This window comes from Phaethon aethereus (genome assembly GCF_964289735.1).
Source record: "Phaethon aethereus genome assembly, chromosome: 13".
Taxonomy (NCBI): domain Eukaryota; kingdom Metazoa; phylum Chordata; class Aves; order Phaethontiformes; family Phaethontidae; genus Phaethon; species Phaethon aethereus.
Genome location: NC_138589.1, coordinates 11,978,117 through 12,005,814, shown reverse-complemented (window position 1 = coordinate 12,005,814; position 27,698 = coordinate 11,978,117). Strand labels below are relative to the sequence as shown.

General features: G+C 40.7%; 1 protein-coding gene across 1 annotated transcript in view; it reads left to right on the top strand.

Moving 5' to 3' along the window:
* Window positions 1-4,042: 4,042 nt before the first annotated feature.
* PEPD (peptidase D) overlaps window positions 4,043-27,698 on the top strand; it is a gene marked incomplete at its 5' end in the record, with an annotated part of 146,066 nt that continues 122,410 nt past the window's right edge. Inside the window, 4 exons of the mRNA XM_082005932.1 lie at window positions 4,043-4,086; window positions 9,360-9,543; window positions 10,819-10,946; window positions 27,080-27,143. Coding sequence (XP_081862058.1) covers window positions 4,043-4,086; window positions 9,360-9,543; window positions 10,819-10,946; window positions 27,080-27,143 — 420 coding nt within the window. The remainder of the gene's footprint in view (window positions 4,087-9,359; window positions 9,544-10,818; window positions 10,947-27,079; window positions 27,144-27,698) is intronic.

Here is a 27,698-nt window from a genome sequence, read left to right as displayed (position 1 = left end):
TGATACTTACTCCATTCATGTCCTAAACCCTGTGTTGTAAAATTTCACTAGAGCACTTTCTGTAAAACTTACTTAGAATAAACAAAAATGCCTATCTATCGTACTAACTAGTAACAGTTGTAAAAAAGAAAATACAGGATAGTGGCTTATCTCTTATATCTGGCAATTAGCTATGACTGAACTACACTCACGTCAAACAGCACATTTTTTGTGCAGTACAAGGGCACACACTGTGTGAAAAAAGGAGGTGTGGTGCTGGACATTATGCAAAGGACACCCAGACAGATGTAAACTGTGCCTTCATGTCCGTAGGCTAGCAAAAAAAACAATATATGGGCAAACAGACTGAAAATCATCGAGAAGTCTCCTTTTGTTGAAGCAAAACAATATGTTGCAATATACAAAAATTGATTTTTTCAAGCTGCCAGAGATATTAGAGAAACATTACAGAGATCATTCTTAAAAGAAACCCCTAACAAACCAAAACCCCCACTAAAAATAAGTCTTCCAAGCCATTTTGATAGTGCTTTTTAAATACATTTTTATGACATAATAGTTCCCATGGCAGCAACTTATAAATACAGATTGATTTAAATGAAACAATGACAGTCTATACTAAGGAATTGTAAAAAAAACACCCCAAGAAATAAAATTCTAAAACTTAGTAAAGACCAATCAATAGCCGGAGAAGCTACCTTAGACTGTCCGATCCTTGATGGGCGCATTTTGACTATGCTAGATTTTTGTACTCTGAAATGAAAGTCAATGGGGAGAGTAATGAGGCAACATAATGCTTTACCTTTCTTGTCTTTTATAATAATGTAGTCCAAGCAGGCTTTGGGAAAAATCACACTTTTAGTTCAAGATCCAAATGATCAATACAGCAGTATACACTTAGTACTTGAGAGAAAATTTACTCAAAATTGTTTCATGATGAAAATGCCAAAGGCAGATGCTTTAGTTCAATCTGTTACTTTGAAGGGACCTTGTAATCTTAATTCCAAGTTAAAGACTTGTGGCCATTGTATCAAACAAAGGCAGCACATGTATCTTTCAGTGATGAAATGCTAGGGATCTATGTATAGCAATTCGATGAAAAAAACCCCCAGTATTAACACATTTTAACATAGGAAACTGTATAATTACTTTGGACTAGTAGCTGATTCTACAGTGTATGAAATACTTTCACTCACATACCTACAAACTCTATCTGTTGTTCTTTGCCTAGCTGGTGCTCTCCCATCCAAGTGAAGAAGGTCAGAGAGCATCTCAGCCAGAAATGCTCTCACTTCCAAAAATTTGGGGGAACAAATCAGCAGAAAAACAGTTCAAGCTGAACTTAGAAAAATTTCTGTGCTGATAAATCAGCATTTCAGCAGTTGTTTCTCCCTCCCCAATGCAAGGACACAACAAGCCAGGGGATGCTTGTGTTCCAGTGTGTTTTTGTTTGCTTTGTCTTGTTCTGCAGATTTTAATTTTCCCCATTTAAGCAGCATGTTGCTCTACTTGGTGTTAAAGATTAAGAGCCCTTACCATGCTTCTGGTATGCTCACATGGCAGTTTTAAACCAGACTTTTGAGCAACAATCTGTCCAGTGCAGAATCCCATCACATGTTGCGGTGTTGCATCTCTTGTCCACCCAGGCTGCTACAGTGGATATTCCGAAGATACCAAAAGTGCGAAACCAAGCCTTCAACATGAGCGAGGATGTTCTTGACCACAGAGAGAAGTCCTGTTGGGAGATAAGTTACAGTAATGGTCAGTCGAACCTTGTTTTAGAGGGAAATGCTCTAAACTAGTCTCTCAGATATTAATGTCTACCCCTGCATTACCTCAGTTGCAGAGTCACATGTGGTGCAGAGATAATCAGAATTATCTATGTGTGCAATAAAGCTAGTCTTGCTCCCAGTCTGGCTGCCAGTATCGTTCCTGTGGCTGGCATTTCAACTGTCTGCCAGTAGAGCCACCTTGCAAATGAGTTTAATTTGTGCATAGTGCAGAAGTTTCATTCTTTCAAATCCTGAGACAGGGTAACAGGATATTTTAGGTAACAAACAATGTAAAATACAACATGTTTGTTTTGGGTTTTTTTCCTAAGGAATGGAGTCTTATTTTCTGCTGAGATTTAATACAACACAGGTAACTTTTCTGAATCTCAGCGATTGTTTTTGGAAGGCAGGTAAAATGACCAAGGGGAAGAGATGAGGAAATTCAAATAAACAGGACAGAGAGACCCAGAAAACCCATTTTAGAGAGCAGGTACTACAGTGCAGGAGACCTTTTCTTTAAGGAGGGCAAGTGTATGGGTAGGCAAAGGGGAGCTGGGAAGGATGAATGCCCAAAGCCACTAATGATAGTATTTGGAAAAATGCCTTGAAGGCTTTAGTCTTTTCTCTCTACTCCTGACAGGAGAAGGAAAGGCAAAGTGAGCTTCTCTGCCTCCTCCCGCTAATTCTGCTGGAGTCTAAGCAGAAGCGAGCACCACTAAGGGACTGAAAACAGTAAAATATTTTGCTCCAGTTTACATTAAAAAACTTTTTCAGTCTGCATAAGCTGAAGGAAGTTCCTTGAAACTCAACAGCTTATCCATGATAATGTCTAAAATGGGGCTTTATCCGTTAATCTGGAGCCAAAAATAAGTATTGTTCCTTGTCAAACGGGCAGTCTGTGAAAGATGTTCTGATTCTTTCATTATATATTTTGTAGTAAAGGTTTGTGACCCTTGGGCATAAAAACGTAAAGAACTAGAGGATGACTGCTTGACTTTTCTAGTTTTCTTAATTTACATGCTCCTCTCCAGACTTTCTGAAATCGGCCTTTCCCTGTCATTGCCCTGCAGCTTTCACGCACCACTTCAGAGCCAGCTGTGCATGAGTAGCTGCAGTTTTCTCCCAACTTCTAGTGGACAATTTGGCCAACCAAAAAAGGGGGTTAATCAATCATGGACATTTCTTAATAACAGTGCACTGATTTGTTATAACAAACATGAACTTCAAGCTGCATGTATTTTATGATCCTCCTTCTGCCCTCTTTTCTCCTTGCCCTGCATTCCTCTCTCTTTCCCAAGCGCCTGTGGTGGAAGCAGACCCTCCAGGTGTATTAGCCAAATATTTTGTGGTATCACAGGATTTTGTTTTGAGATCAGTGCCAGAGCAACAGAGAAGTGGCACTGCTCAGCAGCAGAGCGGGGACTTGCGCTTTCCTTCCAGGAAGGGAGGGCAGCGGTACCTGCGACGAGAGCAGGACTTAGCAGTGTCGTATTGAGGCACCGGGCAGTGAAGCAGCATATTCAGGTCACAGAGCAGAGTTCCTCTCTCATTCCTTACCTGGTATTTCACGCTTCTGGGTATTTTCTTTTGCTGCTGTGTGGCAGTTACCGGCCATGTGAGCCCTGGCCTATGAATTGTTGGCTTCTTCACGTAGCTTGTAATTTTGAGGCAAGAACAAATCAACTGAAGTTCTGAAGGAATTTGTGCAAATAGGAGCAAAATTCAGCAGAATGGGGCAAGTCCAAGGACTGGTGTTGGCTACAGCAGACCGTGCCTGCCACCTCTATTTCAAAATGCAAGCACAGCACAGTAAAATGGATTTTTTGAGCAACCATTTATTTAGGGGAGCTCTGTTGTGAAAGACGTAAGTCCCTGTAAAAGGTTTTATTTCCATTATACAGCTTTTAGCTTCGAGGACTCCAACTGTTTCTTGTACAAGAAGCCAAGACACAGGCGATGGTTACAAAACCCCCTCTCACGTCTGGGAGGCAGCTGCAGAGCGTTCCCCACGACCGCCAGGCCGCGGGTGCCAAGGGGCCCAAGTCCCGGCCCCTGCCAGGTCTGTGGAGAGGAGCAGCCTGGGGGGGAGGAGGGCAGCAGCGGCCTGTCAGGGCCTGCAAGGCCCGAGGGGAGCGCGAGGACCCGCTGCCGGCGGCGGGCCCTGCTCCCCTCACGGGGGCGGCCGGGGGCACGTTCCCCCGCCCCGCCCGCCATGGGCTGCCCGCGCTGAGGCGGCGGCGCCGCGCCCTCCGCAGCGCCCGGCCCGCCGTCACATGACAGGCGAAGTCCGGCGAGGCAACATGGCTGCGGCGGCGGGGTAAGCATCGCTCCTCGGCCGCGGTCCTGCCGGCGCTCCCCCGCTCCTCACGGGCCCGCCGGGCACTGCGGCGAGGCTGCGCGTCCTCCCGGCTCTCCCCCTCCGCCCCGTTCCTCCCGCGGGGTGCTGCGCGGCGGCGGCCCGGCTCTGCGAGGCTGGCGGGGTCTCGCTGAGGGGCCGGGGTGGGGTCGAGGGTGCCGGAGGGCGGCGGTTACCCCGTCTGGCTGGGGAGGGCCAGGCCCGGCGGCAGGCTGTCGCCGCGCAGCCTGCGGGGGAGGCCGGGCCGCCTGCGCTGAGGCGGGGGCTCCCTGAAATGAAAGCAGGTGGGACGGCGAGAGCTGTGGAGGGGTCCCAGGGTCACCCCGGTGGCCTCTTCGGTTCCTGCCGGGCCGGCTCAGCAGTGCCTCCCACGAGCCGTGGGTTATCCCTTAAGTTCCATTAGGTTTGGGAAATCATGCTTAAAGGTAGTTGTGGGTTACGTAGCGCAAGGTCTGTCCCGCATTTTATAGCCAAGTTGATCCATTTCTTCTGTTGCTTTAAGAAGATGCCATTAAAAATGTATCAAAATGAGGGGAGAACTTTTCATAGTTGCCAAAAAGAGGTCATGGTGGGACTTGGCTCTGACTCCTTCGTCTTTAGGTGGAGATTGCAGCCCTCTGAGGTCCTCTCCAGGCCCTGGCTTCCCCCAGCGCTGACCGGGCATTCCCTGTGCAGGGAGGCTGCTGCCTGGCCCCGCTGACAGCAAGGTTGTGCTGGGGTAGGTAGGTAGGACATCCAGCAGGGCTGGGACTTGAAGTTGTTGACTTACAAGGAGCACTGAGCTGGCCATGAAGAAAACATCCAGTTTACACCTTAAAGAGCAGTAGTTGCTTTTGTGGTTTCCCTTGTATCACTTGCTTGTGCTGCTGTTAGCGTAGGCCTCTTTTGCTTCACACATTTGATGTGGAAACAGCATTAAAGATTGGCTAGACTTCAAGCTGATGTTGATGACTTTGCTCAAACAAGTAAATAAGGCCTAGTCAACAAATGAACGATAACTTCTTGAAAAGTAGTTTCAGTGGTTTCTTGTCTTCATTGAAATCTGGATCCTGTCTGTGTGACCTCAGTAGAACAGAAATGGCAGTCTGTGAGTTTTCTTCAGAAAAAACAGAAGTACAAAAGGTTTACTGAAAAATGTTGGGAAAACCAGAAATAAAATAGGACTTTCAGTTACTAGTGTGTTCTGGTGGTTGCATCGAAACAAATCCAAAATATTAGATGGATTGTACAGTAATAAAAAGATAAAACTTACAAAATAAGCATTGAAAATCAACAGTTCCAGGCAAAAGAAAAATACCCTTTAGAGGAACAGATGTAGTTTAATGATCCTAGCTACAGTTAACTTCTGGTGTAACAAAATAAAAGAGCTCTTGTGTGGGCTTGGGCCTAAGTGATCATAAAAATTGTGTGTGACAGCGAGCAGGGAAACTGTCAGCTACTGTGGGAGGCCTTCACCAGACTGAGCAATGGCTGAATTCTGGTACCAGGCTAGAGAAAATGAGGAAGCTTCGCTTCGCTTGTCCTGTCCTGGTCTTGCAAGCAGCAATTTCTGACACTGACTAATGCTTATTTGCAGAAGCTTGCATAGCTTCAGAGGCGTGCACCACAAAGCAGTGCTTGCATTAAATATGTTTCATTATCAAATGTATAACCATACGTGAGAGTTTTGAGTTGAGTTTGTGCTGGAGACACCAGAGAAGAAACAGACCTTGAAGGACCAGCCAACGTATTGTGCTAATTAAGTTCTGATATTTGTGTATCTTGTGTTTTATAAACCGAGGGATTAGAGATCACGGACCAAAATTGAAAGCTTGTAATTCCCTCTCTAGAAAAAACTTTGTTGTAGTATTGTTAGGAGGTAAATAACAGACAATTTTACGCTGATTCCACTGTAACTGCGTGTTTATTTGCAGGCATTTGCATATATACATGTACCTGCTCAAATTATGACAAGTGGCATAGTGATGACTTCTTATACTTGAAACTGAAAAAGTGCTTAATAATAGTCATGGCATAGACAGTACCGCGTAGTCATGGAGGTTTGTAACAGTTTGGCTGAAAGGAACATGGAAAAAAGACCAGGCCAGCCATAACCTCCTTACCTGCCATGTATTTCTTAGCAATGGTCACAATAGAGCAACGGTTACACAACAAGTCATGTGTGTGAAGACTTCTCTTGTGACCTTGAGTACTGTGGGAGTTCTCTTCCCAAACCATTGTTTGCAATAGAAAGCCAGGTGTACAGCCATACTGTTTTTGTAAGACTTAAATTCCTTTGTCAGTGCTAGTCTCTGAAAAGAGCTCTGTGCAGAAGTTGTGGGGAGCTCGTGCTGGGCTCATGCGTGCGGAGTGACCCAGCCTCTGCAGGACAAGCAGCACCTGTGGGTGTCTTGCCGTGGTGTTAGCCCATCTGTGGGGGTGCCGTTGGTTTGGTACCTGAGTGCTTGCAGGAGAACAAAGGCTGTGGAGGAAGCAGACCTCTCTAAGTTGAGTCCTCTCTGAAACCTAGCTGGTTTTCTCTGCAGAATTTCAGTTGTGAAAGTAGGTCTGTTGCCTGGCACGCTCGTACAGTCCAAGGCATGAATATGAGTGCTCAGCAGAGTACCTGAGGAACGGAGCAGTATTTGCAACAACACTCGGCCCAGCCCTCCTGTGTCCTGCAGCCCTTGCTGTGGGGTCCAGCATGCTCAGCTGCTGTGACTGTTACAGCAGCCTTAAAATGGAGACGAAGGCCACGCCTGTGAAAAAACTGTGCAAGTCTAAAAAACTGTACAAGGCCAAATTTTGCTGTTGATGAATATTGTGACATCAAATTCAAGCAGGGAAAGGGGGGATTGATTATATATAAAGAAGAACACAGTTTTGCCATGGGCTTAGATAAAATGTGCAGAAGAACCATCATTTTGCCTCAGAATGCATTTCAGCTCAAGTGTTAAGATCCCAGTAAAAGACACTCTTAAAGTAGCTTAGTGAGGCTACTAATAGGAATTGCTGACTGACATCAGTATTTCTCCTTGAGTCTCATTTTGGTTGTCAAAGGTTCTAAGTGCAATGAAAGCATTAATAGTAAACTTAATGGAGATGAAAACGTGCCTTTGTAGCAGCTTCCTACGAGCTCCAGGGTGCAGGAATAGGCCTGGAGAAGGAGGGAGGTCCAAGTCCCTTTTTTTTTTTTTTTTTTTTTTTTTTAATCACAGCAGAAAAAGATTGTGAAGAGGGTAAAATTACAACTAAGGTGACTTTTTTCCTTCCTTTGAAGCAAAACATAAGACAGGTTGTGCTACAACCTCTGCCTTTTTTTTTTTTTTTAATCAGCAGGTACAAAGATCTGAGAGCAACCTATGGTAGAAGGGTATCTCATGATGTTCTCTCTTCCCTTTTATACTTGCAATAAGGTGAGCATATGATTTCCAGGCCCCTCCAGCGGATGATCTTGCTTGGATAGCAGCGTTTTCAACCCCTTGTGCATTGCTGAGTTGCTGATGCACAGCTTTGCACCCAAAAAGCCTTATCCATATTTAACTTAAGATTTGCTATCTGGTTTAAAACTTCCAGTAGCTTTTGCTAGGATTGTATGAACTTGATTCATTCTTCCTACAGGTACAGGTACCCCAAAACGAAAGCTTACGCTGTGCTTTCCATGCTCTGCTGATGTGCTGCAATAGGTAGTCTGTAGCCCTTGTAATGACCACCTGCCATGGTGCTGGGGGGGGGGGGAGTAATAAAAATAAACACATTTAGGTTTTGTGCACCATCAGCTGAACTCCTAGGCAGACAGTTTGAAAATTGTATTAGCAAGAGCAGCCTTTCACCTTCTAAAATTACTTATGCTACTATATCAAGTAGTTATAAACAAGTAAAATAATATATTTTATTAGCTCTTTCATGCTGTGTCTGCAGTAAGAAATTACAGGGTTTACATTTCTGATGCTGATAAAGTCTTTCAGGAGGTTACTTTATGCAGCTATAAATCAAAGGTTACCTTTCAGATTGCCTAGGAAAACCATATAATAATTAAAATGTAGAACTCTGCTTCTCTAAGATTAAGTCCCTTCGTGGTTAATTTCTCATCATTTTAACATAGTAACAATTTAACTGCTCCTTTCTGTCATCTCTAGAAGCATATCTAATAGAAAATGACCATCTAACCAGTCAGTCTTCAATAAATTGAGAGAGGCTGAGGTGGAGGGACAAACTCGACTTCAATCGTAGGATTTTTTTGATAAAACAGTATTAATCTATAATACTGAAGCTCCAAAGCACAACTTTGCTATATTAAGCATAAAAAAACCCACCCAGAATGCTCTTAGATTCTTCTCTCCTCATCTGATATAAAAAAAAAAAAAATCCTACAACAAGCTACTGTACTTCTACTGGTAAAGGTCCAAAAGGTGCAAGTATGGATCTATAACAAATGTGAACGAATCAGCAATATATTCTTGCAGTACTTAAAACACCTTACATTAATGAATAACTAGTTTCTCTTAAGAGAGAGCTCTCTACTTTTAAACTGCATTCTCCCAGTTGCAGCTCTGTTGAGTGCAATCTTTCAGAAACTTTCTGGGCTGCCTCAGAACGTTTGGGCTGCCTTACGGGCAGGTGGTGATATGTAGCAGGAGGTTGCTGGTACCCAGGACATCCTCTTATGGCCACATGTATGAGTTCACTCACTTGCTGAAGGTGCTTGTATGCATGCAAGGATAAACATACATACATAGAAAAGAAATTTGCAGATGCTGTGTGAGTACGGGAAATGCTGTTGTCCTGAGTCTGCTGTCATCTTTTCTCTCCAGTCCCTGTTTCAGCTACTGAACGTTTCCTAGAAAGACTCGTTGAAGGTTGTCAGACTTAATGTAACCTTCCACTTCTGTTTTCAGTAACTCAGAACTCATTTTCTTCTCTCCTGTTTTGCCTTTACTCAGCTGACTTAGGCTGTTGTTGCTTTCTGCATCTAGTTTTCATGTTGCTTTACCTAAAGGAGTATAACAAGTGACATGCTGTGGGCCATAGCTGCAGCCAGCCCTGTCTGTTTCCTTTGATACTCGGATGTGCAATATTTGATCGTCGCTCGAGACAGCATCTCTTCCCCTTGAGTGATTAGCATCTTGTTTGTAGAGTTGAATTAAACTTCCTTTTCTGTTCTAGACTGAAGTAACAAACACTGTGCGTCTGGATCATGCTAACCACTGTCTTTGCCTTCCATTAATTGTCAATTAAAAAAAAATATTTTCTAGACCCTCCTTTTGGCTGGGGAATGAGACCTTGAAAGTGCCTGTAGCGCTCTTTGCCTTGAATAGAAGACGACTGTGTGATCGCCTGAGACAGAATAAGGATGTCCAGAAGAATTCGGTTGTTCTGCTGCAGGGTGGAGAAGAAACCCAGAGATACTGTACTGATACTGGTATCGTGTTTCGCCAGGTAAAAGCGGAATTAAAACTTCAAATCAAATTAAGAAACTGTCACTTTAACTGCATGAATTTTTAAATGCTTTTTAATTATTTTCCCTTTCTCTCTCATGTGCGCATTGCCTTGCTTCACTTAAATAAATTTGCTTCTTTGTAACATTGCCTCTTTACCTTCGAGTTACTCTCTCTTTCAGTGCTTTAGTATGCAGGCTCATTATTTGGTTTAAAGGGCATTTAAACCTGTTCAAGGCGCTACTGCCTATCGTGTTTAATGTAATATTAAAGACAGCAATGGAATATTTCTTAGTTTTTTCAGTCTTGTTTGTAACCCAAAAAATAACTTTCATTCTGTAGTGAAACACGTTACAGTGGATCTAAACTGAACTAATTCATAGAAAAGCATATTTCAAGCTTTTATAAAGAGTGTATTCCACAAAGCAGGATATATCTTAGAATTTACAACATGTATCTTCTCAAATTAGACTCTTCCTTAAGTATCCATGTGTTCTGTGTCACAGATAGGACTTAATAACTTGTTTATGTCATGCTGAACTCAGTCTTTGGGAGAGTTGGTGTAACAGAACTCTATGCGTACCCCTGCAAAGCTGTGTGCTTTGGATGGCTGCTACAGTACTTTGTTTTGTGAATTTAATTGAGCTGTTGTATGTTATTAAGAAACAAACCCAATAAATTCTAATCTAGATAGCACATATCTTAATGTAGTTATTGGTCTGTTTTTAGAGGAGATGCACCTTTCAGGGTATCGGAGCATATGTCTGTCCTTAGCAAAATTAATCTCTGTATTGTTAGGTGTTTTGTTACTTGTTTGCTTGTTCATAAAATAACTCTTGGCTAAAGGCCTCTGGGGGAGGCTGGGTCTTCACTTCAGCACTCTGCCATCACAACCCAGTGTATCTGCACTCTGCTTTTGCCTTGTCGCATGTGACATGATTGTTTCTTCCTGATACTACATTCCCTAATTCTCCATTGTAAGAATGATTTTTTTTTATTGTGGTGTATATTTATTGTGCTGAGTTGACCTGTTTATTTCTTATGATAGCTCATTAATCTCTGATCCTTTCCAGTTGCCAGCAAAGGGATTTGTATTATTGTAACCTAAAACTAATTGGTCTGAAGAGCTTTAGACCTAAACCACTTCTTCCTGTCCAAAACTAAGAGAGATCTTTTTCAGATACATGGAAGTGGGAATTAGTATGTACTGTAGTGTATTTTCAGAGCTGGTAGAAGTAAGGGTTTTCTTTTAAGAATATATTTTGTCTTAACCTAGGAATCTTACTTTCACTGGACTTTTGGAGTAACTGAAGCAGGCTGCTTTGGAGCAGTAGATGTTGATACTGGAAGATCCATGCTTTTTGTTCCACAACTCCCTGAAAGCTATGCGGTTTGGATGGGAAAGTAAGACATACCTTTTAACTGTGTTCCGATGTACCTGGGTACTACATGTAACATAACTCTCTGTAGAACTGGAATGCTATCTCATTGTAATCAGCTGCCACCAAATCATTCAGTGTGAATCACAGTGATATGTACATACAATGATACAAAACATGATCAGTTGGTATTGATGATGTGATATCAAATGATCCACCACCATTTGGTAGAGAATACATTTAGAGTTGCAACCCATGGATCTCATGGTATTCATGAAAGGAAGCTGAACCATAATGAAAAGTAGAAGTCTCGTGTTAAGACATAGTAAGTTAAATCGTAAAGCAGACTTTTTCAAGTTGTTTTACCTGTTTGCAGCCGCCTTATCTAATGAAGTGTTTTGAATGGCAGAAGGTGGTTTAGCCTCTTCGATACTTTTTTTGATATGAACTGACAGACTGGGGAATGTTATTTTAATTCTATTCTGTGAGTATGCCATAAACATCTCTCTCTCTATGCACATTGGTAGTAAATATTGCTCAGTGCCATGCTAGTGGAGGAATTGATTTACGTGTTCATTTCTTTTCTCAGTCTTAATTATATTTATACCCTCTAACAAACTGTAATTTTTTTTCTTGGCTACATTGTCTCAGAGCATTGGATTACTTCTAATTTAATATTTTGAGCTCAGATTCCTTCACTTCTAATTGAAGCTATCACTTATATTTTAATGCTAATTTTGGGAAAAGGAAAACAATCACAACCAATCCCATATGCTGAACTGTGCCAGACCATATGGTAGGGCATGGCTGCTGTCTTCTCAGAGAGTTTATATGAATATCACTGTCTTAGACCTGCCTGGGAACTGAAATTGTTTGTGATAGCAGTATTCACATTTTTACGCTGTTTGAAATATTTCAGCTGAGAGCTGCACCTGTCTGGGAGGGTACGTTCTGTTTAACCCCCACGTGTACTCTCTGAAGTTTGTTCCCTAGTGGTCCTTGTTCCCATTTATAGACAAAGCATTTTCTTCTTCCTAAGTTCTTTTCTGCTCGTTCAAATCATGTTTCATATCCATCCTGATTGTGCCTAACCTGAAAAGGCCTAAAAATATTATTGAAATTGCACTGTCTCATTGTGCATTTTCAAACAAAATATTGTGGTATTTGTAAATGGTGGTCTTTTTTATTTATTTGTGCAGCACTCCTTACTGGTTCATTTACAGAATTACAAGCCTAGTTAAAAGTGGTTTATTGTTGTTGTGTCTTCTTGCAGAGTATAACAAATTGTCTTTATCACAGTATCCTTGTTTTCTAAATTCTCCTCCTTATCCCTCCTGAAGCCCTCTGTTTGAATCTTTGTTTTCTCTTCTCTCAGCCGTGGTCATGTACTTTTTCTGCTTGTCAGAAGGAGGATGGATGAATAACTCGCTTGTGAGTCAGTAGCAGTTCTGCTTCATAAGTTGGTTGGCAGGGGGTACTGCACACCGCTAGGGATTGTGTTCCTTCCCAGAAGACTCAATTTTAAGTCAAAATTAGCACTGAAAGAAAAACACAAATAAGTTTTGCCTTCTATCCGCTGCTGTTTATCTACTATAGTTTGTCTTGGAAGTGCTTGTTTCTGTGCATGTGGAAGGCACTATCTACCCACTGAAGAAACATTCATTTAACATAATTGAGGCACAAATCAATCCAATGCCTTGTACGATATTGGTGAGGTCGGTATTTTACAGAGGTCTACAGCTGGTCTTCTATTCACAGTGCAGGGTGCGGTTGCTTTGCCTGGTGTTTATATTGCTTTCTATTTAAGACAGGTGTGGGAATCTGCTGTGTGAGTTTAGGCAGAAATGCATAGATTCTCTTAATGCATAAGGCTCCTTACTACTACTGTATTACTAAATGTATTGTTTGATGTACTGATGTGCTTTCACTTCTGAAGCACACATTTTTGGATTGTTTTTTGAAACGTAATGTGGCAATCGGAAGGGTTAACCTTTTTGCCTTGAAGTAATGCAAAAATGAGGCTTCTTGGCTTCTTTCAAATTGCAACCTTTGTTTGGCCAAAACCAATAAAGTGTCTGAGAGCATTTGCTTGGAGATGAGCAGACTATTAGTTTACAAATGAGCCCATGAACAGTGTAATTATTTTAGTGTCGCCAACTGCACTTGTTTTTATGAACAGTTTTTCATGCTGAGGTGGTGCCTGGGGACTCTGAAGAACAGGTCAACACAGAGATGATGAATGCACCACCCTGGGATGTGGTCTGCTGAGAACCCAGTGCTACGTAGTACTGGTGTTGAGGGTGACTTCTTGCTGAATGTGTACGCTCTGAAGATTTGTAAATAGCTTTTAGAAGTCCTTCAAGGCAAAATAACCTCTGCAGTTCTAAAAAGGAGGAGAGATTTCATTTAACTCACAGACTATGGGTGTTCTCCAGAAAAACCCACAACCTCTTATGGTGGCAATCACAGAATTGTTATGAGGGTGATTGTAGGACTGGTGGTCCTACTTTCATGTTGGGAAGGGATTGCAACAACAGTCAGTCCATTTTTAAATTATGAGTGTGAGCATTTCTCCAAATGTTGGGCTAGGCTGTTTCTTAGTTGTTGACTAGGAAAATCTTTTCAACTAAGAGAACCACTTTGCCTACCTCTTGATCTGTACCTTTGCCCCCTGCCCCTCCTGTTGTTTGTAAGGCAGAAAGAAAGACTTGCACAGGGTGGCTTAGAGGGTAGGCTTTTGTGCTTCTGAAGTATTTGTCTATTCTTACTTTTGAAGGAAGAGTTTAAGAAATGAATCTGGTAATGTAAGATTGTAGTAACAGAAGTGTAACTGCATTGTAAATGCCCCTCTTTCTCCGCATGGTCTTCCCTAGTCAAGTTTGTGGTGCAAAGCTGTTAGCAATCATTTCTATTCCTAGGAAGCATTAAGTTGATATGACTGCATGTCTTGCACAGAGACTTCAATTTCACTAATTAATGCTGCACCTGCCATTTACCTCCTTAATTATAAATGACAGAACTAGTCAGTGTGCTGATTAAAGATATTTTATAAAGTAAAACATACTGTAGAGCAGCTGCTTTATGTGGAGTGGATGCCAAAATAACTTAATTGCCTTGCCATGTAAAGAGTGTTTTTAATGGAAAACAAAAATATTTAACACTTTCATGCTCTAACTTTAGAAATACATATTAAATGGGACACAGCAATATTTATATGCAATTTCCTGTGTTTTCTTTGAAGCCCTGCTGGCTGATTGGTAAGTATAACAACATTAATCTAGTGTTGCATCCACTGTCAGTAACATTTTTCCATGAAGTTGATTGGAAGCTAGCTGTATTTGCAAAGTTGAACCTTGGTGTGGCACTTTGGAGCTATAATAAAGCACAATGAAGTGCTTTACAAATACTAATAATTTCTCAGTGACCTAATGAGGAAGCTTTTTAAATACTGTCATCATTTTCTAAGTAGTTTACAACCAAAATCAACCTTTGGTTTTAGTGATTAAACTTGACTGACTTCAGCAAAGCTGAGAAGCTTTACTGCCTTTGGAAAAAAGCGCAGAAGTATGTGGTTGTTTTTTTCGCTTGTTTGCTGTCCCCTCGCCCCAAATGCTTTTGTACATTAAAAAAAAAAAAAAAAAAAAAAGCTTTTCAGGCTATTTAGGCTGTTAACTCCCCCCCTCTCCCCCCCCGTAGACTGTATGTGGCCATGAAAATTAGAAGCTAGGAAATCGCTTTCTCAATCTCTTAATGGGGATGAGTGAAATTTTGTGGCATTTGTATTTTGAATAATTGTATTAAATTGTGTACAGCATGGTATATTTATCTGACTATATCATGGTGGCTGAGACTGGTGCGTTAATTAGCTCTAGGTTTGGCTAGAAGGCAACAAGGTCTGTAGTAAGCCCATTCTATGTGACTTTTTGGAAGGGTAGTGGGATGTATGTGGGTGCTGTAGGAGACAAACTCTAAATCAGCTCGGTTGCTCCTGATGCAGATTTTGCAGGAATGAAGGACGTTCTCTAGATGAGTTTTATTGATGAGGTATATACAGGTCGTCTTCTCCGTAGCGTGCTCCGGAGCTGTGTATTCAGATAGTATACTCTAGAATGGTTTTTGGTTTTGCCTTCTGAACTGAGCTGCCTCAGTTTTTTTTTTCTTGAAATTTTTTCTCTAAAATAAAAGTATGTTTAATATTTTCTTTTTCTGTATCTATCAATTTGATCTCTTCCCACCATTTGTCCCTTCCCTCTACGCACTTAAAATCTTTATTTTGCTGTTTAAAAAAACACCTCAGTTTTTAATCACTTTAGGTCATCTTACTACTGTTTTGTACCAACTGCAATTGCAATTTATCTGCAAAGTTTGTTACCACCTGCAAATGCCATCTGTGGATCTCATGAACATATTTAGTCCTGCTTCTGTTTCTGAATAGCATCAGAACTAATTTCAGTCTGCAGTATCCCACTAATCAAGACTTGCAGTCCATTGCTGGTTATCACTTTAACTTCTGAGAACACCAGTCTAAATTGATACAGCATTTTTCAGTGTGGCAGTTGGAGGGTTTCCCAGCCCTTGAAAAGCTCATCTTTTTATCTATTTATTTATTTTTCTTTTCTGCTTTAGGCGTTTTCACTTTTTTTATTATGACTAGTCATTGGGTTTCAGGTCACATCGTAGTGTTCCTGTCCAAGACAATTTGAGTTGATTTTGGAGAGTAAGAGTCTTGAGAGAGATTTTTATCAAATATTTTACTATTATTCAGATAGTACATCTGTTGCTTTACCCTTCATCCGATCCTTTCAAAACCGTACAATAAAGCTGGTTGCTCTTGATTGATGAGACTTACTTGTGCAATTCCCTGTGCCGCTTATTTTCCATGATTCCAGTTCACTCTGTAGTACAGTGATGTCCATTTCTTGTCTCCCATTCTTTTATTACGGTATTTCTCTGTGGATAAAAATTACTTTTACAGAATAATTAGTGTCTGGATTACTCCTGCCACTTTACTGATGATTGTTTTTCTCTAAACGGTGCTGCTTGAATGCTCTGACTTCACAAATGGTTTAGTCATTGTCCCAGTATTCTAATTGTCCACAAGCCTTGCTGGTACAGGATGAATGTATATTGTTTCTATCACTTTTACTTCTGTAACTGTTTTTACAAAGCTTCACTTTCTAGCTGCTTAAATTTCCTTGTATTTCTTGTTGGGAATGTTTTAAACAGTAATAGTAATTTCTAGTATTTATACTATTGTACTATTTATTGTACTATTTATAGTAATAGTAATTTTTATCAGTCCATTGATTTCCAGTCTCTATCAGCATACACCTTTAACTGGATGCACCATTTGCCGATTTATTAAGTGGTCAAGTGCTTCTTTTTTCCCTCCTCCTTTTGATTCAGGTGTATTGAGAAATAGAACCAGCACTAAGTAAATCTGCTTGATGATGCTGAACCAGAGTTTTTTTTAATATCTGGATGTAACTTTCTCATGCTGTGGTTTGAAGCCACACCTTGCCTACGCAAGTCTCATGCCTGTGGTATGAGGGGGAATGTTGATAACCCTCACCAGGCATTTCTTATTTTATACTTTATTTAATGTGCCAGCAGGAGTATTGAGTTCAGTGTTATAAACTCCTGATAACATTTTGAAATATTGGAGAATCCAAGTTTTCTTTTGATTAGGCATGTTTTTCCTCCAAGGACTTGGCTGCTGCTGGTAGGAAGGTAAGCTGCAGCAAAAGAAATGCCTGTGGGGATTTGCCAGCGGTGCTCTGCCCCTCCATACTGCCTTCTGCTGTGCAGCTGCCTGCTTGGACTGCAGAGCTCCCTGTTTCTTTTTGGCCTGGATTTGAGAAGGCACTTCAGTGAAAAAACCCTCAAGTGAAATATCTACAGTGGTGTCTGTATTCTTGCACTAAAATTCCATGTTCTCGGCTCTTGATGTTAGTTGTTTTCTTCAGGTATTTTTATTCCCTGCCGCCTGTGCTCTGTCTGTACGCTCAGGAAGGACTCTCTGAAATCAGAGTGTTGTCTGTGTTGAAATGTACAAAGAAGAAAAAACAACTGCAACTGTTTTGTTAAAACAGGATAGGGAAAAGTATAATCAATATTAATGCCTCTTAAGAGCTAATGTGAGTGAAAAACAGACAAATTGTGTTTTACTTGCTGCATATCCCTTTGCCTGTCTACTTGCTAGAGTTCTGGGTGTCCGAATGCTTGGCCTTGACCCTTGTCCTGGGGGATGCCTGTTACTTCATTGTCTTACAGGGGCAACGTGGCATAGTGGATTGGGTTTGCATGGGTATGTTCTGCCTTTTCTTTGTGCCCAATGAGTTGTTGTGGCAAGTTCCTTTAACTTCGTTGTGGTTTAGTTTCCATTGCAAGTTATAAGATGGGAATGCTATCGTCCCCGTCTTAAAACTGTTCAGGTCATCTTAATGCTGCTGTAAACATCAGTATTTCTTCCTTTCATGCCATTACTGAATAATATGGGAGCTGCAGGACATGCTGCACACATTCCAGAGCTTGTTGTAGTGCTTTTATGTGTGGGACATAAAATATTGCTCATTTCCCCCCCAGTATAGGCATTTTTCCAAAGTAAAAGCAGAGCATCTGCTACTGACAGCTTTAGTATGTAACTTTCTCCATTAAGAAATAAGAAGCGTGAATTGAGACCAGTGTTACTATATAGTGACCTAGAAATTACACTTACTTTCTTAACCACTGTAACTTTTTTTGAGCCTTTTTATTGGGAGGAGAGCTTTCTAATGAGTATTTGTCAGCAGTGTTACGCTACAAGAAATCTTTCAGGGATCTCAGTGTATAAACATTTCCTTTGTTACAGTTTTTTCTGTACTAGTATAGAGCCCTTCTCTCCGAGGAAGAATTTTATTTGCAGAAAGAAATAAAGCAAAGGTTACCAATTGCATGCTTTCTGTGTTTTTTGGAGTTTTTTGGGTAGCTCTTCATAGTATCTCTTAAATGCCTAATCGAGGCACTGCCTCTTGAGGTAGAATTTGTAGAAAAACTGAAGAACTTCTCATCTTTTGGGAATGAATGTGGTGGGAATAGCTGAGCAGGAGCAGTGAGACTCTGTATTTGAAGTAGATGAAATAGGTAGTTCAGAGCTTGGCTTTTATTAGGAAGAACTGTGAGAGTCTCCTCAATATTTATTTCTGATTTCATAAATCCAACGGTCTGTGTGTTGCTTGTAGTTATTCTGCTTCTGCATAGTCTGTGTGTAGCACTGGGAAGTCCAGCATCATATACCCAGTATCTTGTGTCCAGCATCGTGCATGGGGACTCTACCATTCTGTCCCTCTGCTAGACATGGCTTTGGTTACAGCCCTGGTTACCTTTTCCAGTCAAATCAGTTTGAGTCTTCATCTTCAGTTCAGTTTCTTTATTTTCTCAAAATCCATCTTGCTCTGGACTGTATCAAAAGAGCAAGGAGTCTGAGTTTATGTGCATGCAGGTAGTTCTGTCTTTCAAAGGATAAAACAGAAATCCAGATAAATGTGAAAAGGGAGTTAAACATTAAGGTATTCAAAATATTGCTGGAGGCTGCCTGTGATACCAGTGAGCCTTGTTTTTTTTAAATCTAGCTTGATGCCTTTTAATCTTCTTGTTTGAGATAGTGAGATTCCTTTTGGATGTATAGGTGATTGCATTTTTTTTGGACAAAGTCAGGAACATCTGCTGGTATCTTGTAAAGCCTCCTATGTTGTTCTGTGTAGCAGTTCTCAGCACCCTCTTGTTTGGTTAATGCTTTGCCATCTGTTAACTTGATGATATTGTAATGAGGAGGGAGTTTACTGGTGCATCTCTGGCAGTTAAAACACTGCTTTTGTATCCCTTTGCCTCCTCCAGCATTACATGCTTTGCTGATGTATTTTATGAAGCTGGTTTAACTTTTTGCCAAGGTTTGTATTCTTTGTATGCAGTCTCACTGAAACTTTTACTCTGCATTAAGTTCGTTCTAGCAAGGCCTGAGAAGTGAGTTGTTGACTGTGTGAAACTTCAGTTGCTGAAGACTACACTTGTCCACTTTATTTCTTGTGCAAGTATTTCCCCTCATGTAAGTGAGGAAAAACATGATGTAACTTGTGCAATGACTTGCTGGGCAGTAAATGTGTGCATGCCACGGTGCCATGTACAGGCGCTATGTGCAGGCTAATGTAGGCATTTACTTTGCTTAGTAGAGACTATTTGCTCAAGACGAAGTGAATTTGCTGTAAAGTGGTGTTTTATATCTGTTACTCTGAATGTGAAAGTGTGGAATGGAGGAAGCAATACTGTTGTATCCCTGTAAAGCACAAAGCTTTACTGTGAAGTTTGCTAGTTGTAGCTTTTCTGTCTCACTGCATCAAGAATCTTCCTCTTCTGATTTTGTGATACGGCAGTTTTTCATGCATTTTAGGCAATAGTATTTCTTGTACCTTTTAAGAGAGCACTGTACCCTGAACATTATTGTGTAGAAACCCTTTTGCTTTAGACTTTGTCATGAAGAGTGTCTTTGATATTTGCCTATTCTGTTATTGTTCTAACTATGTTAATTCTTACTTTTAATTACTGCTTGTAAGAACATAACTTTCTGGTAACTGCCAGGAGCTGCGGATCTGAAAGGCGATAAGTAGTGGACAAGACTTGTGGATCCGTGTTTTAATTGCAGGAGATAGTCTTTAGTACGGCATGTCTTGTTTTGTGTGAGTACTTGCTGTGTTCCTCCCTGATGTGCTAAGAGATCCTCAAAGTGGTTGTTGACTTTCATTTCCTACTGAACCTTTTTAAAAATACATTAAATGAATGATAATGGTTTTTTTTGGCTAAAGCCAGATTCGGTGCTTAGAAATTGCAGGTGTTCTCATTATTTGGCCCTAATATATGTTCATTGATAGCACATGTAGTCAGACAGCCTGGAATACTGCTTTGTTGTCTGTGCCATGTGGCATTAACTTTGTATTTCCTTTTGCAGAATGGTTACCTCACATTGGAGCTTTTGTTAGGATATACCTATAGCTTTCTTTTATGTGTAACAGTGCAGTAAGGCACCCTTATTTCGGAAAAGCTTCAAAACACAGACAAGGCCAGGTGTGAAGACTTAAGGAATTCTGTAGAACCATTCAAATCTTAATATTAAGGGTTTGTTATAAATTGTGTAGGTGTAAAGCAGCAGAAATGAAGAACTGTTTTTTGTAATGTATAAGTGAACATAAAACCTGTAATACTTACAAGTGTGCTGATGGTTCTCATGTGTCTGCCTATTCTGACAAGCTGATCACAATAGAGCATAGCTAACAGGGAGCTCTGAATGGTCCTGGGTGGCTGACAGGACAAGCTTAAGGCAAAGAATTAGTACAGCACAAATGAGAAAGCAAAACCGGTCATTTCTGAGGTATATACGTACATATCTATTTGAGTGTGTGTCTGTAATCATTTAGTAACAAAATGTAGAATGTGTAGAAAATGTTTTGAAATTAGTCCCAACAGGAATTTCTAAAATTTTTGTAATGAACGTACCATTAAGGACATTTTTTCCCAACAAGAAGTACTTTTACATTTGGCTATGCAGTAAGAGAAATAATCTCGAATACGGAACTCCAACTGAAACGCTGAAGAAAAGCTAAATTGGACTACTTCAGGAAAAGCTGAATTTCATTTTACTTTTTACAGTGGATCAGCTCTAAAACCTGTCAGCTCTGAAAATCTGTCCTAGAGGCATTAAAAAATGCAAATACAAAGTGACCAGTACGAAAAAGTTGTTTTTTATATATATATTAAAGATTGTCTGGAAGAATGTTTAGATGCAAATGAAAACATATACATATGAATGTGTATCAGCAATTAGGTTGCAAATACATTAGCAGTTGGCTTAGATGTGTTTCTTTTAGGAATAGCTATCAGCTGTTATAAATTCTGTTTGCAGTTTTTCTTTAGCATTTGGGGTTTAGATCAATCTTATTTGTACCTCTCTTCTGAATGCATCTCTGAAAACTAGAACACTCTTTTATCGTGTTGGTATTAGGAGGCTCTTGCTCCAGGGTCCTTTAGAATACAAAGAAATGTTGCTTAATGGGATTCTTACGGTAATGTCAAATTTGTACAAATCTCTTAAGATTTGCTGTTATGAATTCTTATGCAATGTAATGAACAACAGCTTTTAAATGGTTTTAGACAGTGAGACCAAGTTTTTATTTGAAGTAGAAAGACAACATGGTTAATAAAATATTGTAAAAAAAATTGAGGTTTTAATGTTGTCCAACTGTATAAAAGCTTCAGAATGTATTTTTTGGTGTATTTATAATAGGCTGTCAGAGCTGTTTATCTTACTGATGGATAAAGAAAAGAGTCAGTATTCCATTCCTGTTCAAAGGGTTGCATTGAAGTGGAGCCAGTCGTAATACTGTGGTCTGTCAAAGTTGGTGGCAGAATCTGCACTGGTGTGATTAGGTTGTGATTTGGTGAAGCATCTTGGTTTTTAAACATTCCATCATATACCACTGTGAGTTTAGTTAAACCAAATGGAAAAGTTTACTCTAAACTTGAAAGTTTTCACTAAGCTGATCAACTGACTGGGATTCCTGGTTACCAGTTTTTAGTACTAAGTCTCCCTTACTCTTTTGCTGGTGGTTTTCATGTTTGATTGATGTAGAAGGGAAATGAGGTATAGCTAACGTGGGGTATTACTTTACTGTCTGACTTAACGTTTCACACTGTATTTTTGTAGTCATAGTATTGCTGCTCCTCCTTCTATTCTTTTTCCCATTGCTGCCTCAGTAGAATTTTATTTATAATAAAGTTGTCACTTGTTATGATTGAAAGGTAAATCTTAATATTTGGTGCTTTAATAAAACCTTAGCTGTTAAAATGACATGGTTCATCAGGATTCGAATCTTCTCTTAAAAATGCAGCTTCACATCTTTTGGCCATCTTCAGCATTTCTCAATTGCTATGAAAATATTGAGAGTAAGAAACTAAGTAGGTGAACTAGATTGGGTAGAAGAAGAGGGAAGAGTTACATAGGAAACATCAGCAGGATGTAAACAGCTTTGATGTTTAACCCGAAATAACTCAAGCTTTTTCACTGGACTGGGAATTGTGATGAATTGTAAGTGGTGAACTAGAGACAGTCTCTCTTGTTTAAGGGATCCTTTGGTGACCAAGAATGAGGACTGTATTCTTGTAAATAAATAGAAGTCCTGGACTCTTAATGTTTTCTTTCTAATGGCCATAAACTGTGACATGCCCAATTTTTGCCTAGCCGCTTGGACATGCATAGTTGGGCACAATGCAGTTCTAGGAGTTTGGAGTTGCTTATTTCCATTGTAAGATAAAACAATGACTCCTACTATTCTGAAAGCTAACTATTGACATTTCTAACAAACACTGGTATTTGCTTGTTTGGAGTTATAAAACTATAGGGAAAGCATGTTGAGGCTTTTTAGGACTAAAGTGCATTATTCTCTGTAGGTTTTTGCTAATTTATGTTGCCAGGGAATTAAACATTTTTGCACATCTTCCCCCTGCTCCACAAAAGCCTGTAAAAATTAGGCCATTGCTTCTGTTCACATATGTTTACAAAAGTTTTGGGTTGTTTTTTGTTTTTTTTAAATACGTAAGGAGAGATATGATTCAATAATATCTGGGATCATATTTTCCACTTGGGTAATCCTTCTAATTAATTTATGACTTGCTGTGGGTTTTTTTGCATGTAGTCTCCGTAGTGATTAATCAGAATTTTGAAACTGGCAATCCATAGCAGCATTACAAAAGACAAAGACAAACGTAAAAATTGTAACTGATTAACTTACTCTACCTGCCTGAGAGTCATTTGAAGAGAGAAGTATTCCTCATCTCTGTGAAGTATCAGATGTACTTGAAATTATTGTAACTGAATGTAACTTCTGATTTTCATGATGCCAGTGAGCATTCTGTGGAAGTTACCATTCCCTGTGGCAGTCAGTCATGGTCAGTGCTAGACTTTAGCCTGTTTTGCATTTAAATTGGATAAAAATGAATACTGAGCCCTGCCTCTCCTAAGGAACTCCGCACTGGTACTTTTTTTACAGTCACTCCAGTGATGGTGCATAATAATCTTTCATAGATTCCTGCGAAACTGGGGGGAAAAAATGAAGAGATGGAGGGAATATGCAAAGGTCTCAGTGAGGGTAATCTTTGCTCCTCTTTCTCCCTGAGCTTTTGTTTTGCCTTCTATACTGCTTTTCCATATGTGACAGCATGGAATTTTTCCACTTTAATGTAGACTTCCATGTGCACTTTTTCCTTCCACCTGTATGATTCTGCAGTAGCATAGGTCTTTGCAGAAATATTCCCAGTGGGAGAGCTGTCTTCATCTCTGAAACATCATGGCTCCCATGGGATGCGTAGAGAATGGTAGTTTGTGGGAAGTATATGTGAATTTATTTTACCATCTAGTCAGAGGTGCTAAATGGCTGAAGAAAAGAAGTGAGGCAGAGCCTTGAGTGCTTCAGAGAGGAGCTGGGAAGTCTGGTGCTCTACTTTGTACTAAAAGTCTTGCAGACTTCTGAGCAAGGTAGCAAGAACAAGACCAGCAAGGAGGTACACATCTGTGAAACGTGGCAGCTGGTCATTTGGTGTGATGGAGTTCGAAAGTATCTGGAAGATGACCTAGTTTAATAGCTGACAGAGAGGACAGAGGATTGTGGGAAGCTGCTGTTTTCTTCCTCTCCAAGTAGAGAAAAAAAATCCTCAGCCTTGAAAGGATGATGAGCTACTTTTGTTACTCAAAAGAGTGATAGTGTGTGTAAGAAGAGATGTTGGAGGGATTGCAGCTGGTGTGGAATCAATAACGGATTAGTATTAACCATCACCAAAGAATTAAATTAGCAGCAGTGTGCTGTAGACCACACAACTACAGGAGGCAACTAACAAAAGAAAAGGTTGAAGAGCAGTTGGTGAAAAACCAGAAGATTTCTTATTGGCGTGACTCTGACTAAAACTGCTTGGGGGTTCATGAAAGGCAGGTCCTGCTTGACCAACCTGATCTCCTTCTATGACCAGGTGACCCGCCTAGTGGATGAGGGAAAGGCTGTGGACGTTGTCTACCTGGACTTTAGTAAAGCCTTTGACAGCGTCTCCCACAGCATTCTCCTGGAGAAACTGGCGGCTCGTGGCTTAGACAGGTTTGCTCTTCGCTGGGTGAGGAACTGGCTGGATGGCCGAGCCCAGAGAGTTGTGGTGAATGACGTTAAATCCAGCTGGCGGCCGGTCACAAGTGGTGTTCCCCAGGGCTCGGTTCTGGGGCCGGTCTTGTTCAATATCTTTATTGATGATCTGGATGAGGGAATTGAGTGCTCCCTCAGTAAGTTTGCAGATGACACCAAGTTGAGTGGGAGTGTTGATCTGCTGGAGGGTAGGAGGGCTCTGCAGAGGGATCTGGACAGGCTGGATCGATGGGCCGAGGCCAACTGTATGAGGTTTAATAAGGCCAAGTGCAGGGTCCTGCACTTTGGCCACAACAACCCCATGCAATGCTACAGGCTTGGGGAGGAGTGGCTGGAGAGCAGCCCGGTGGAAAGGGACCTGGGGGTGCTGGTTGACAGCCGGCTGAATATGAGCCGGCAGTGTGCCCAGGTGGCCAAGAAGGCCAACAGCGTCCTGGCCTGTATCAGGAATAGTGTGGCCAGCAGGAGTAGGGAAGTGATTGTGCCCCTGTACTCGGCACTGGTGAGGCCGCAGCTTGAATACTGTGTTCAGTTTTGGGCCCCTCGCTACGAGAAGGATGTTGAGGTGCTGGAGCGTGTCCAGAGAAGGGCAACGAAGCCGGTGAGGGGTCTGGAGCACAAGTCTTATGAGGAGCAGCTGAGGGAACTGGGGTTGTTCAGTCTGGAGAAGAGGAGGCTGAGGGGAGACCTTATCACTCTCTACAACTACCTGAAAGGGGGTTGTGGTGAGGTGGGTGTTGGTCTCTTCTCCCAAGTAACTAGTGATAGGACAAGAGGAAATGGCCTCAAGTTGTGCCAGGGGAGGTTTAGATTGGATATTAGGAAAAATTTCTTCACCAAGTGGTCAGGCATTGGAACAGGCTGCCCAGGGAGGTGGTGGGGTCACCATCTCTGGAAGTGTTCAGAAAACGTGTGGATGTGGCACTTCAGGACATGGTTTAGGGGACATGGTGGTGCTGGATTAATGGTTGGACTTGATGATCTTGAAGGTCCTTTCCAACCTAGTGATTCTGTGAAATGAAGTGAATAAAATCCAGTACATTTGTGGGCATACTTCTAAGAAATATTTACTTTACAAGAAACAGTTCTTGGATTCAAACAATGGTGAATGGTGCTTTATAGGTATTGCTCTAAAGAACCTATGTTACCATAAATTACTACTAGCCGTAAATTAGCTGGTTTTACAGTTAGGATTTTTCTGATACCAGATGAATTGGTTGAAACTGTAAAAGAGAAAAAAAATGGAAAGTGCTAAATCTGTGATGTTTCTGGAATATTAAAGTACTTGAATGTGTGAGGAATGAAGGAAGGGAAAAGGAGATGCCTGTAAGAGAAACAGAGTATGCAAAAGTTGGAGGTAAGGGAACTATAAAGTACAGGATATAGGAAGATAAGAGGATACAGTGATTTTTTTTTTTTTTTTTTAAATTATATGTGAAATTAGCCAGGGAGAGAAGATAAATGATAATTGCTTTGAAATCTTCAACAGTGATGGGAAGAGTCCACAAAAGGAGCATTGCAAAAGAGAACATATAATGAGATATTTTTTGTGTTACTTTTGGAGTAGTATTTTCACAGATAAGTAAAATTTAAAAAAATAATCTGTGTTTTACTGCTTGAGAACACCATGAATGTTTTTATGTTGACATTCATGTCTCAGACCAGTACTGTGTGGAGCATAAAGGAATGTAAAATGAAAAAGGAGTGCACAAGATTGAAAAAATTATGTAAATCAGAGCTCTAGCCACCTGGTACTGTGGGCAGCTACAGCATATGCCTTTGTTATGAGCACCTCCTAAAGATGCTGAGCTGTTTGTCCCACCACTTCTGCTGTTTGTCACTGCAAGGGTTAGAAATGTTCTTCGAGCTCCAGCCTAATTTATTCTTTCCCCAGTTGGTCTTGTGCTCTTGTAGTCCTAACGTTTAAACAGCCAAAGGTTCAGTCCTGCGCTCACCTCTTGCTCTCCTGTTGTCACTTGGGAAGCAAAATGCACTGGATCCTCTGACCACGTTTTTTAACTCCTGTTTTCTTTACTCTGTGGAAGGATGTAAGCTGGGTGGGTTTTTTTCTTTTTTTTCTTTTGAGATTACATTTTCAGAATTACACTTTTTATGTTTATTTCAGTTTGGGGAGGATAGAGATTGTAATCAGCACCTGAAATCTCATGAATAACTGGCTGCTACCATAAGGTGAAGGAATGAGCAATGGTACAGCCACTGGTTCAGGGCTGGTGGGAGAACCCTGGAGTGTTGATCCATGCTGGGGTCTGCCCCAGCTGACTGCAAGTAGATCTTTCACAGGACTCTCACATTCTTTTGGCATTTAGGCAAAAAGTCTCTGGTTGGGTATTGGGCTGAAGACAGCAGAAATTATTTAATTTTGGATGTGGACATGTAAAGTTGCATATCCTGTTGGGTTAGAGGAGTGGATCTCTGGTGTCCTGAGGAATAGAAGTGGCACAGCCCATGTCTTCATAGACCTCAGTCCACTTCATGCTCACCTCAGAGGGGTTACCAGTGTAGAAAATGAATGTTTTGTTCATTCTTTGAATATAACACAGGGCAAACTGGTCATCTGCTATTTCCATATCCTTCAAATGTCTGCTGAGTTGGAAAGTTGTATAGAAACAGAATGCATGGAAAAAGTCTTTAACAAAACTGTCTTGGGTAGAGTAAATGGGGAAAAATTACCCTTTAATTTAGGAGGAGACCATGAAATCTAAGTATCAGGCATGAACTGGATTAAAGCACATTGATTTTTGTAGCTGTGGCAACTTTCTGTGTAATCTCCTATTTTGAGAAATGGAGTCAAGAATAAGATTATTAAAACATTCCTCATATCTGATTCTATTGTTGTGATAGTAGAGGACATTATTTCTTTGTTTATGGCCTTATTAAATGTAACAGTAAAGCTAAAACCAAATGGTTTTTTTGTTGTTTTCCAAAGGATTCATCCCCCTGAATTCTTCAAGAAAAGATACGCTGTGGATGAAGTCCACTATGTGAACAAGGTGAGTTGTCTGTGTCTCTGAATATTTTTCTGTGAACACAAAATCAATATATGGCAATGATTTTGCTTAATTTTAGTCCTCTGCTTACTGGATGTGTCCTGACTTGGTGGGACCTTTTTCCCCACCACAGTTACTTTCCAGTTACTGGAAAGTGTCCTTCATTCTTACAAAGAACTTGTAATTTTTTTTTTTTTAAGGCTGCCCTTTTGAGCTGAACACTAAGGTCTTAATCCAAAGACAGTCTCATAAACATGTTCTGTGCATCATGAGACCTGTCAGTCTGTGTCTTTATCCAAGAGAAGCATGTTGCTAAATACATTTTTTGCAATGCCTTGCAGATTTGTGGAATTATGTCAAGGAGGTTGCATGTCCTAGCTCTAATTTTGGAACCTACATTTATTTTATGCCTCCAAAGACCTGTGAGGAAAGGCCACCTGTCTTACTCTTAGTTTATGTTGAATCGTGCTAATAGCTGTATAAGAAAATGTATTCATATTTTTAAATGCAAATGTGACTTGCTTAGGTTTCTCATTTCATTTTTTCATTTCTGAGCAG